At 45.2% G+C, this 12,369-nt stretch overlaps 7 protein-coding genes across 7 annotated transcripts; 6 read left to right on the forward strand and 1 right to left on the reverse strand.

Annotated features, from left to right (window-relative positions):
- Positions 1-1,555: 1,555 nt before the first annotated feature.
- Positions 1,556-3,031, forward strand: N7455_004664 (DUF614 domain protein; the record flags this gene model as incomplete). The annotated part of the gene is made up of 2 exons (XM_040956271.2): positions 1,556-2,702; positions 2,796-3,031. The coding sequence occupies 2 exons, from the start codon at positions 1,556-1,558 to the stop codon at positions 3,029-3,031; spliced, it is 1,383 nt and encodes a 460-aa protein (XP_040813368.2).
- A 665-nt stretch (positions 3,032-3,696) lies between these two features.
- On the forward strand, positions 3,697-3,908 carry N7455_004665 (uncharacterized protein; the record flags this gene model as incomplete). Its single annotated transcript, XM_065604860.1, has 2 exons — positions 3,697-3,770; positions 3,797-3,908. 2 exons carry the CDS (start codon positions 3,697-3,699, stop codon positions 3,906-3,908), a joined length of 186 nt encoding a protein of 61 aa, XP_065461760.1.
- A 537-nt stretch (positions 3,909-4,445) lies between these two features.
- Positions 4,446-5,741, forward strand: N7455_004666 (uncharacterized protein; the record flags this gene model as incomplete). Its single annotated transcript, XM_040956310.2, has 6 exons — positions 4,446-4,628; positions 4,681-4,717; positions 4,768-4,835; positions 4,900-5,273; positions 5,325-5,395; positions 5,455-5,741. 6 exons carry the CDS (start codon positions 4,446-4,448, stop codon positions 5,739-5,741), a joined length of 1,020 nt encoding a protein of 339 aa, XP_040813251.2.
- A 580-nt stretch (positions 5,742-6,321) lies between these two features.
- N7455_004667 (uncharacterized protein) lies at positions 6,322-6,750 on the forward strand (the record flags this gene model as incomplete). Its single annotated transcript, XM_065604861.1, has 1 exon — positions 6,322-6,750. One exon carries the CDS (start codon positions 6,322-6,324, stop codon positions 6,748-6,750), a length of 429 nt encoding a protein of 142 aa, XP_065461761.1.
- A 1,995-nt stretch (positions 6,751-8,745) lies between these two features.
- On the reverse strand, positions 8,746-9,630 carry N7455_004668 (lipid-binding SYLF domain-containing protein; the record flags this gene model as incomplete). The annotated part of the gene is made up of 1 exon (XM_040956321.2): positions 8,746-9,630. The coding sequence occupies one exon, from the start codon at positions 9,628-9,630 to the stop codon at positions 8,746-8,748; it is 885 nt and encodes a 294-aa protein (XP_040813397.2).
- A 614-nt stretch (positions 9,631-10,244) lies between these two features.
- Positions 10,245-10,995, forward strand: N7455_004669 (uncharacterized protein; the record flags this gene model as incomplete). The annotated part of the gene is made up of 2 exons (XM_065604862.1): positions 10,245-10,482; positions 10,532-10,995. 2 exons carry the CDS (start codon positions 10,245-10,247, stop codon positions 10,993-10,995), a joined length of 702 nt encoding a protein of 233 aa, XP_065461762.1.
- A 531-nt stretch (positions 10,996-11,526) lies between these two features.
- On the forward strand, positions 11,527-12,318 carry N7455_004670 (uncharacterized protein; the record flags this gene model as incomplete). Its single annotated transcript, XM_040956311.2, has 4 exons — positions 11,527-11,663; positions 11,726-11,926; positions 12,000-12,144; positions 12,196-12,318. 4 exons carry the CDS (start codon positions 11,527-11,529, stop codon positions 12,316-12,318), a joined length of 606 nt encoding a protein of 201 aa, XP_040813252.1.
- Between the last annotated feature and the right edge of the window lie 51 nt (positions 12,319-12,369).

The raw sequence follows: 12,369 nt of genomic DNA on the forward strand, positions 1-12,369 counted from the left end.
AGAAAGGAAAAGAATACGGAAGAATGATGAAGTTATAAAAAAAAAGAAATCTGAGCGGGGAGTTTGCCTCTTTCACTTTCTCACTTTATGTGAAGAATATACACCTGGGCAGCTTCCTATAAGTACTACAAGACTACCAGTACGGAAGTACTCGGTCTATTGTGCAACGTCTTACAGAGCTTCTATTCTAACTAGTTGGATCTTTTGGCTAGGGTTCCTAGGGTGTTGAGATAAAGATATATATAACATATGTTGCGTATTAGAGATCTCGAAATGATATACTGGGGTTATAACAATATATTGTACTCCGTAGGCTTCATAAGATTTATACCTTGCGCTTCAAGCCTAAATATTTTCCCTGGCATTTCTCAGTATCCTTATTTTGATTCCTATCTTGTATGATCTACCAATCACCGGTCTCAATGCATAGTGTGCAGCCATGTCGATCGCTAATAGGTGTCCTTGATTCACCTCTAATGACCTCGGTAACATAACATTTTAACATCTTACCTAGGTACTAGTAGCATCTTAATATCTTAATACCCGTTAAGCTCACAGACTAAAATGACTAAAAGGACCAAGGCTTATATGTCCTTGATAAAGGAACTAAACGAACTAAACGAACTAAAAAGCCGTCTCAAATTAATTGCCCCCACTTTGACAAGCCACGAAAATGACCTTATCTCGGGGAAAAGAGATGTCAACTGGTAGTACATGGCCAAGACGAAGCGGTATACTTTGGGAATTAAAATCCTCAAAGCTGCTGCCTGTTTAGTATCATGTTATCGACTCGGTACAATATCATCTATGGTGTACTCTTAGTACGGAGTATATGTTTGTAAATTATTCAGAGTATACACATAATATATATAGTATTGGATAGAATGTTGGATAAGATCATAGTCTTATATTTCACAAAAGCTTGAACATAAATAATAGATATTTAGTAATAATAAATACATAAATACATACCTAGGTAATCCAAGCTCGAACTATGCCGTTCCTAGTCAAAAACCAACAGCGCCTAAGTGTGATTGTGATGGGATAAAAGTGATTGGGAGCCGAGCGGGTCGTAATCCAACCAGAATCCTCAGCGAGGTGAAGAAGATGCATTAGGGGCCAACCACCAACCAGGATGGTTTTTTCAACGAACCAGCTTCGTCGTAGAAGAAAAAGAGAGCAGATCCCCGCAGACCTCTGACTTTTGTACTCCCCGCTTACAAGGCTCCTATGGTCTTCCACTCCTTAGTTCGATGCCGGCTTCCTTCCACCATGCGCCTTCATTCACATTTGAGGCCTTATAGCCACTGGGACCTTATACATCCCATTTTCCACTATCGATCGCATGCTCCTTAGCAAGTGCTTCTTTTCCTAATACCCATGTTGATCCCCGTGAGAAAGCCGTTGAGTCGCGTGTCATACAGTTTCCCACTTTCAGTTATCTACCTTGCGATCAACTAAATCTACTATTTCACTCTGGAGGAATCTCGATCAGAGTTATATCTATTTATTTGATAACCAGTTCACGGGAAAAACCTACTGTCTTGACTTCAAAATGAGTCGCTTGAACGTGGACACTACAGTAGGAGGAAACCACCAGAGATATTCGTTTATGGAAACACCACTCGAAATGCACCCATCATCTTACCAACGGGACCTAGCCTCACCTCCGCCGGCGGACCAGAGTGCGCCCCCGCCCCATCCCGCAGTGGAAGAAACTCCGAAAGAGCACCAACGAGCGTGGTCATATGCGCCGAGTGAGAAAGAGCAATTTCAGCATCAAGGAATAATCCCGGATTATGCAAACTGTCCGCCCATCGAGCAGCACCCGGCCAATTATGCGCCTTTGGTGCATAATCAGCAGCAGCAACAACAGCAACAACATAACTCTTCAATGTCTCCTCAGTCGTACGAAGTTGCGCCCGAGCACCAGCAGCACGCCGCTCAAGATTATACCCAATCCTATACCAGCCAGTCATATACAAACATAACCGAACAACAAAGTCACACCACGTCTGCTCAGAAATATGCGACTCAGTCGTATACAAACATACCAGAGCAACAGCAGCACCAATGGCATCAACAGATCGGCATGACCATATCCCCTCAGTATGCGAACGTGCCCGTACAACCACAGTACAGCGCCCCGATATCTCCCCACTCATATGCGAGCCATCCATATGCAATGCAATCGTACACCCACCTCCAGGAACAACCGCGCGGCATCGAAATACCCACCCAGAAATATGCCTCGTATACCGAACCTCCCAGTTCGCCACCCCCGAACTCACCAGGGCCACTGCCCCTGAAAGTAAACCCCGAAGCGCCACCACGGAGCGAAACCATGCCCATTGTTCCGGACGAAAATCCCCTACAGTCGCCTAAGTCGCCGTATTTCCCCCCACCCACCAGAGCGACCACATCGCACGCTGCCCAACCCGATGACCTGAGCGCATACCACCAGCCTGGCCAAACCACCCATCCAAATCAGGAGATCAAGGGAGGAGGATGGAGCAACGGACTGTGTGAATTTTCGAATTTCGGAATCTGCTGTCTGGGACTACTATGTCCGTGCATTTTGTATGGGAGGACACAACACCGACTCTCGATGAAATCGAAGAAGGAGGACCCGACCAATATGCTCGGATACGAGACTTGCAACGGGTCATGCACGGGAATGGGAGTGCTATGCGGATGTCAATGTAAGTTCAAGTGCCGTTTCAAGCTTGAGTGAGATCTAAAACATCGCGACCGAGCAACCCGCAAAAGAGAGTATCCATCTAACAGCACAACAGGGTTATTGGCCACAGTCCAACACACCAGAACGAGAAAGGCATATGGCATCCAAGGTAGTATCGCATCGGACTGCGTGCGGGCGACCTGTTGTACATGCTGCACATTGATTCAGGACGAGAAGGAGATCCAGAAGCGTGAGGAGTATCGATCCCGTGCGGCTAGGGAACGGAGTGCGACTATGCTCTCGCCGTATACTACTCCTGGACCAATGTCATATGGCCCACCACCAAAGTGATGCGCTATGTCTAGCCAGGGAGCAGAGTTCGATGGCATGGAGTCTTGTGTATATAGTCTATGCATTGTGATGTAATAGCGTTTGTTATTTGATGTGTCTCGAGTTTGTACTACGGAGTATTCCGTAGCTTGTCAGCTTTGCCAATCTATTATGTATAGGTACGAGAGCGAGAGCGAGAGCGATATATTCACCTTGAAGATCAAAGGCTGGTTATTACGTAAATCTATTACTTTCCAAGGTTCCAAGGTTTGTTTAGTTAATGTTGCTGATAATTGTATGCTGGTGACACTTCAAATGTGATTTATCACATTCCCAACTACGTTGTAAATAGGGTATGGTGAGGGGTGACTGCAGGTTGGTTGGCCTAGTTGAGACACACAGAGAACACAGAACAAAAGCAGAGTAAGAATTGATTATTTCCAGCGGAATCAACGAGAAAATCCATCTGTTCATCTCTAAGCGCCTATTTTACCTCCACAACATTTAACCCCATCGCCAGATCCACCCAACGTCAAAGTTCTATACCCAATAGTCCAACCCTTTCGATTTACTGCATATGTCTCCCAGACAAGCATGAAATCATTAAACCTTTACATAATAACATCGAGAGTTTCACCCACCAAACATTAAGGCAAGACCCGCAGGTATACGGGAGACTCCAAGCGATGACAGCGGGCCACCCAACCGAACCTCCCAAGTCTAAACTGAAAGGCGAAGTAGTAATCGCTACCCCGGGGATGTATGTATCATATCAATAAACCCAAGAGAGATCACACGATCCCACGATCGGGCAAACCACATTGGCGGGTTTGCCAACCCAGATCTCACCAAGGGGATGGATCAATACGCCACGATGATCCACCAAGTGGCTCACTAGTTCGCTGAAGAGTCTGAAAGCATGCAGTACTTTGTACGGAGTACATAATTACCGATTTCATACCTTCAGTTGTCAAGTTAGCCACGGCAATATGCAAGGCGATGTACTGAAGATGCGCATGTGGACCGTAGATATATCCACGTCGCAAGTCCACGATACCTAACTCGGGATGGTTCCTAGAGGCTGCTGTATGTGTGGAAATGTCTTCTCCGGAAAAGATTCATTGGCAGAGCTTATGTTGTTCCTAGAGTAGGGTTTGACTAGTTGTAGATCATGGGCGTTGATCGGCTACTATGCAAGGATGGAATATATATCGACCTGGTAGCCACTGCTGCGGAAGAGAAGTCATTCTTCTAAGGTTACGAGATTATATCAAAATATTAGAGTTAGATAATATGAAACCTGTTCATTTCCTTTTGGAGTTTTGTTTGGTTCGCTTCTGTGTATATATTGGATCTGGGATTCCTGTATCGCGCTGATGTCAGTGCTTCCGCTCATTTGAGAAGTCACTCTCTATACTTCGTCGATACGTGCAATATGGCAGATTCAGTGGCTCAGAACGTCCATGGCTATGACCATGATAACTTGCGCCATGTGGTTATCACTTCGACTTGCTTTGCTTTCATCTTGTCTACTACCGCAGTCGGCTTCCGCATCATCTCTCGGGCGATTAATGGAAGCGGTCTTTTTTTGGATGACTGGCTAATTATTCTGGCACTGGTAAGAAGCACGCATCGAACGTTTATATGTTAGCGCTAACCTCTTCAAACAGATCTTCGAATACGGTATATCAATCGCAGGAGTTGTGTGTACGTTGAGATGATTCACACCTAAACCAGCCAAACCTAACAGATCACAGTACTATACAATGGACTCGGAACCCATATCGTGGAGCTCTCCCCAGAGCAGATCATTGTCTACCTGAAGGTATGACATTGCATTCCCATCGATGTGCATCGCATGCGTAGATCATGTACTGATAGACCCACAGACATTGTTCACAGGCTCGATCCTCTATACCGGCTGCATTGCAAGTATCAAGCTATCCATCCTGATGTTGTACCGCAGACTCTTCCCCGTCAAGACCATGAAATACGCCGTCAATATTGTATCTCTGATTGTGATCCTGTGGGCTGCCTGCGGTATTCTCGCAGGCTGTTTCACTTGCATCCCAACAGAGAAGCTATGGCACCCCATGATAGAAGGTGGTTGCATGAATCTCTCAAAGTTCTACTACGGTCTTCAGATCCCCAACATCGCGACGGACGCAATCATCCTCCTGATGCCCATGCACATTGTGTGGAACCTCCCCATCTCCAAGGCTCAGAAGTTGGGTCTTTCTGGGATTTTTATTTTGGGATTCTTGTAAGATTTACCTGCTGTTTCTATGCTAAGCATTTCCCTAACATAATGCAGGACTCTAATTTTCGATATTATTCGGCTGGTCGTTCTGATCGAGCTTTCTACTAAGGGTGACGACATTACCTGTACGCATAATTCCCTCTCAAATCACATCTATGAGAAGTTCCCACTAACACTCAAACAGATAACGAAGTCCCAGCAAGTGTATGGACATGCATCGAGCCCGCTGTCGGAATTGTCGCAGCCTGTCTGTCAAATATGCGGCCTTTATTTAAGGTCATGCACACCAAGGTCTGGTCTAGGCTTTCTAGCCGATATGCCACCAACACGAGCAATACAAGCGATTCGCAGATCAATGAGAAGGGTGACTGGCCGCGAAAGACCCCTAGCCCAACCGGCGAAGGAGGTATTTCTCCCAGTGCTAGTGGGGATTTGGACCAGTCGCCCACTCAAAACCAGTCTGCTGTGTAAGACAGGGGCTAAAACTATATACACCTATACGGATAGGAGTTTTTCTTTTGTCATTCTATGAACGGAGGAGGTACTATTTCATTCATTTTTGCCCTCGTCATTCTTTACATACAAGGAAGCCACGATCGTTTTGTGAGCACCTTCTACGTGTTAATCAGGAGGAAAAGAGCACAAAGAATCCAAAAAATGCTATCATATTTTGTCTAAACCATGACCAGCCAATCGACAAAGCCGTTAAGTCGGTACAACCGGGAATACCAAAGACATGAAAGAATCAATTGAATAACCAGCCGCCTGAAGAGAAATGGATCACAGCAAAACAAAGGCTTTTGTAGCTTTTGGTATCTTTCTTTCTCTACTAAGAGACCTTCAATGCATAGCTTAGGTAGTAACTAACCGGAAATCATAAGTAGCTTATGTTCCAGCAATTTCCCGAGTAGATCAATCAAGCAACTCACATCCAAATTTCCAAGAACAAGGTCCGCCCTTTCTATCTCTTTCAGTTCGATAGATTCCAAATCACTAACAACAAAAACTAGGTAAGTCCAATTTTAACCCGAGCTACTTACCTAGCAAAATAATGTCTCACCGCGAGCAATTGCGCTCACCATACCAGAGAACCTTCCAAAAGGAGTGTCGCGCCTTTGTAAAAAGGGCAGAGGCCACGGCTGACCACGCCAGGAAGCACCCAAACAACCATGAATTCGAGCCTAACAGCGGGGTTTACAAAGGGCTTGTAAGTCTATTGTGGCGAATAGCACGAGTAAAAGACACAGGACTTGATATGGTCGCAGAGACCCCAAGATGCTCTCTCGTTCTCAAAAAACGCAGCTATTGGTTCATCCGGGATCTCGCAGATCAGACAGAATTTGAAGATGAATGCGATGATATAGAGGCCCGTCTAGAGGGACTGATGCAAAAGGTTCAACGCTGCGAGATAGAGAATCTTTGGGTTGCTGGATTTCTTGAGTCTACGTCTTTGCGTATCCAGGACCAATTCCGTGTATAGATGTATCAATGGAATTGAGATATTGTGTTAGAATGTGTATGTGTAAATTCGTAATATGGATTTAGCCACAATGACACCTTTAGGGCTCAATGGTGGTCCCTGATATGATCAAAGATTCTCGCGATTTTACGCCGATCCTTTTTGTTTTGAATATCGAGACAAGCTCCCTTTTTAACACCACGCGGAGCCAAGTCAACAACATCCTTTTTTACATCCGAGTACTTAATACCCGCATGAATTTCCCCACGGTAGTAATACCATCAATGGCGCAACTGCCGAGCCTCTTCTTTCCAGACAGATTCCCTGCCTTCCAGGCCCGTCCTCTTGCACCGAGCGATCAAGAACTTGGTGGCCTTTTCCTTGCCGTTTCGATGGTGAAAGGTATGTAGATTGGCATATTCCCTGTTTGCGAGGTGTGCTTCTCTTGAGGCAGTTATTAGCACAATATTGCATTCCACACACCATAGGAAACGTATTTGGGCCAACCCTGCGATCCATCTCCATTTGGATGGCATGGATTTCAAAAAACTAACGAGAGTTAGCTGGCATGAAATAGATTTATCGCAATTTTGTTTACCTGCAGGATAATGGGAGCAGTGCGTCAGTAAATGTAGAGACCACAACACGAGGGATCTCTATGCAGAGAAAGACGAACTGTGTATGGTTCCTATGGAGCGGAGTGGACAGAGAGAGAAAGGAGGAGAGAGAGAGGAAAGAAGATACTTAACAAACTACAGGTTCTTATATAAGAAAGAATATATAAAATGGACAGCTGAAAAGAATATCAGAGTGTTATCTTACATCTAACTTCCCCTATATCATCGTGAGCCACATAGATCAGAATATTAAATTCTGCGTCATCAAGAACAGAGGCGACAACTTCAAATTCTTATATGAGTAATGTGATTTAGGATTATTATCAATTCTGGTCTCCCTTTGGCTATTTCTTTCATTCTTCGATTTTCGGGATTCTCTCGAACTCTCGTGGGACATCTGACTGGAGGGAAGTTTCGAATGGGAAGGCGAGAGATAGTAGTTGCTTTATTCATCATGTGAATCCCGTACTCGGATTTATAAGTCATTGCAACTCGTTGGGTCCACTGGTAGTGTTAGCATATGACCAGCGATTTAAATAACATGATTTGAATAAGCTTACCTGTGAGTTTCCATCGAGCTTTCCAAACCAGAAATTGTACTTGTCAGCAAAGCTACCCGAGTCTACCAATTTCTTCGTTCGGAAGCAATGACATCCAAAGAAAAAAAGCCTCGGTTTAAAACAAATGAGAGAGTGAACTGAAAGATCTTAAACCAATCTCATTACCTCCTGAACTACGTAAGTAAACTTGAGATCCTAAGTGAGAGTTAACTAACTTACGCTAGGAAAACATCTCTTACAAATCGAACACGTTGTTGGTAACACCCCAAATAGCGAAGCTCATAATCGATTCACGCTGAATGAGTTGACCTTTTACGGATATGACCACTCCCACAAATCTCGCTCCACCAAGAGCAACCCATCTACGTGCAGCCCAAACGTATATAGAGTTATAAACCTGTTCGATGGAAGCATGAGCTATGCAGCTTAAATGGGCGGCCAGATTATTCTATTTGGTACGGCGATGAAGAAGAAAGTTCCGTCAATGCTATTGCCATTGAAGCGAAGTCCGATTCTAGGTTTCCACCAGGAATTCCGCAAGCATTGGGTTACACGGGTAAATGCCCTTTCAACTTCCCTGCTAATATATATTAGGGGGAGACTAATTTGTCTGGAGGTGCTGTTCATCGTCATAGGAAGGAGCAGAAAAAGCAGGATTGTACATGATTTATCCCCAAGTCACTTGTGGGGGAGCTGGCCTTTCTTGGGGTTTGTTGAATTGTTGAAATCTTGATTGCCTTGCCGGTCTTGCGTGTGAAGAGATCCTCAGAATGCAACGTTTTCTCCCTGTGTTTTTGTCAGACGTCAGCGGTCGGAGGCTCGATGCATTATAGTCAAGATCACTTAGCGGTGCTAAGTTGGGGGGTATCGCCAGGCGAGGAAACAAGACGTACGAAGTCTGCGATATCTCCCTGAGCTGCATGGACTGTTTGTATTAAGTTGGAAACAGATCTAGGCGGGTGCCTGACGTTGCCTCTTAAAATCTCTTGGGCTGAAATGCGCTCCCCATAGAATTTCTCGTTCTCGTCAAAGCGCTCAACGATAATCGTACCGTCCAATGCGACACCGGCATAGAGACCTTTGCTCTTCATGTATGTCAAAATGGGCGCTTGTCGCTTATGAACCTCGCTCTCTACCATTCCTCCCATGCCGACCGGGCCGGCGGCAGCGCTCAATTCACCACCGATAGTACAACGGACTTTCGTAAACGCCTCCAGCGCCTCGTATGTATTTATGACCATGATGCAATCGTAAATGTCCACACCAGCCAAGAAGCCAATGCCAGCGGTATGTAGGAGGATACCAGACGGTGGACTCCACTCATTAGTTCCGGGAATGCGTCCCAGCAACACTCCACTCCCTCCGGCGCCACTAAACCACAGACCAGTGCGCATGGTGGTGAAGATAGCCAATCCCTTTGCATTCTTGATAACATGCTGCGGTATCTTTTTGATAACACGTTGTTTGCTTTTGGGCTGATTGATCTCGCCATTTTCATCGGTAGTATTCTGGGATTCGGGGGCGTAGAAGCCATCTTTGCAGAAACTGCGAATTATCCGCGCAGCTTTCTCGCTCTCTTTGTCGATGGACATTGGCCAGAAGGCCTCGGCACCTAGTCTGTTGGAGAGACGATTCACGGGAGGGCCCAGCTTGTCAAGAGTGTCCCATGCTTTATCGAAGCCCAATTTTGAGTAGTGCTTCGTGTCTTCCCAATAATGAACCATATTGTCACACGGCAGAGAATACTCGATGAATTAGACAAAGTTACACATCAGCATCCGGCAACAATAGACTGTATGGGATGTATGCTGGAAATTTCGGCGTAAGTTGAGATTGCGATAATTGGGGTTGAGATTTAGTTTTCGTCCAGGGACGCAGCAGATGGGGTTATAAAGATGGTTTTTGAACAGTGGCAGACAAAAATAGAAGATAGGCAGCATTATAACGAGATTGATATGTATTTAGACCTTAGAAGTGTAATAAGTGGACCCCGCCTTACTGGTTCTAGTCATTCTCTCGTATTCGTACTTATAGCCTCATCGAAGCAAATACAAGGCAACAATTTCAGTGTGGACATTTATATATCTATACTATCTAAGTGCTTAGTAGAGCTAAGTGCTATATTATATTGAATAGAATAGGTCGAACCAACCTAATATATCAAGCTCATACCATTGTTGGATGTTCACTTGACCCTGGTTCTGAAAAGCATACTCTAAATTCAAGCCTTCATTGTTACATCACTAGATAGGGTTTCTATCTTTGTATATATTCCAAATATCGCACCAACTTCGATAGAACTATTCATGATTATAATTATATCAACTAAACACTATCCATGGTCTATGTTTCGGGTGTCAACCCGTACCCAAATTGCCTTCTATGCGGGTTGGGGGTTTCCAGGACGAGTTACTCCCCAAACGTAAATCCAACGCCTTGCGATATCTTGCTCAGAAGAAGCAAGTGGAAACATCACAAGAAAGGCGAACTGGGGCATGTGATGGTCCCATCAAAGGAGGTCGAAGAGGTAGATTTCGCGAAGTTCCCCAGCATGTGGTCATGCCTTTGTCGAGCTAGTGAGTCTTATCAAAGCGTTCTAAGTCTAGTCCGTTCTAACTGAGTCAGTAATCAAAGGGCCTAATACCAAGTACTTTCTGAGTGGAACCACTGTAATCGGAGTTCAAACCGAGCATCCTTACTTCATCCCAAAAGACCGCAGCATAGTGCGAATCGGTGGGAGAAAACGAAACCTCCAATACGACGATGGTACCTTCGCTCAGTTCTATGCAGCAAGCATCAAAAGACAACCGAGTTGTTTCAAAGGCAAAAATGTCGGATTCGTTGTCCATGCCCACTGCTGGGCTCTTTTCGACCACATCATTTCAACGACATTGGTTGAAAAGAAATTCGAGAAATTCGTTCGTGCTGCCCGAAAATATTGCCGTGACCATAAAGCGTGGGGAAGTTATGATTATCTGCTCACATCATGGAAGATTGGCCCAAGAGGTGCTCATCCGGGGTTCATGTATGGATGCTATATCGCTCTAGTGATGAGAAAGGAATCGCAATTTCGTTATACTGGGCTCTGATCTCTCCCTACAAACAGAATGGGCTATATTTAAAGAGCCATATAGCATTGTAGTAACAGAGGCAAATGTCAATGCGGTTATCCCTTGTTACACTTCTATTTGGTGATCTGCACTAATCCCAGACAAGGTACTAGGTACTTACCACAATGCATAATAAGACGCGTATTACTAGGTACCGGGTACTTAAAGTATACCAAAGCATAAACCCAGCATTTTGAGGCCCAGGCAACGCCTTCACGCCTAGATATGGATTTTTATTTTCCACACCGGCGTGGTTACAGTGCACTTGAACTCTTAATAGTAAACTACATGATCCACATGTACGGAGTACTTACTGCATCTATGGAGGAAGCGCCAAGATAGCCTAATTGTATCCCCGCGCCCTAACCCACATGACCCGCATGGACGCCAAAGCTCCGATAAAGGCGCCCCTTCAGAGGCGTTTTCTCCTTCTTTTGGCTTTTTCCCTGAATATGCTCTTTTGAGCTTTACAAAAATTTACAGCATATATAAGCTGCACCATAAATCAACATGCGCGGTCTTGACGAAAGTACCGACGTTCTTTTACGTACTGGCCAGAAGGCCCAGGAGCAAGTGCGACATGCTTGGGATGGATTTATCAATTTCGCGGCGCGGGACAATGTTCTCGAGGTTGCGTTGGGTTTAATGTTAGTTATCCCTCTTGCATAATAACCTAACCACCCTGCTAACATATAGATTCGACTTAAAGCATAGCTAATGCGTTCACGAAAGTCGTCACGTCTTTCGTATCAGACATGGTTCTGCCAATTGTCTCTCTACTGCCATTTCTGAACCGAAACATGGATCAGAAATTTGCCGTCCTATCCAAGGGTCCGAGTTTCGACCAGGAGTATGGGTATAATACTCTCCGCCAAGCCAGAGAAGATGGAGCACTGGTTCTGGCTTATGGGTATGTATAGTTACCTACCTTAGCTACAAACTGAAGGTATTCTATCGGTCAGTTTTGACACATATACATGCAGAGTGTTTATTGAGACAGTTCTCAACTTCCTGGGTGTCAGCCTTACTCTGTACGCGGTCGGAAATTTGTACATGTGGATTTCTCACGACAAGATCATCAAGCCTACTGTCCGGTGTCCATACTGCAAGCAGTATATCGGTGAATCGGTAAGTGGTTTGATCGCCTATGTGTGCTTTGCCTCGGCTAATTGCTCGAAGGCGCTTCGCTGTCGCCATTGCTCAACGTGGCAAGATGGACGGGAAGATGAGCCTAGGAGTGATAAGAGTTCTCGGCAGGAACTGGCTGACGCCGAGTCGAGTTTTGCTGGAGGAATTCCCTAGGCGGTACTAGGTGATGACGGATTTGTAAGAGGCACAGGCACGGTGATACGG

This window comes from Penicillium solitum, assembly GCF_028829755.1.
Source record: "Penicillium solitum strain IBT 25940 chromosome Unknown utg000003l_segment0_segment0, whole genome shotgun sequence".
Taxonomy (NCBI): domain Eukaryota; kingdom Fungi; phylum Ascomycota; class Eurotiomycetes; order Eurotiales; family Aspergillaceae; genus Penicillium; species Penicillium solitum.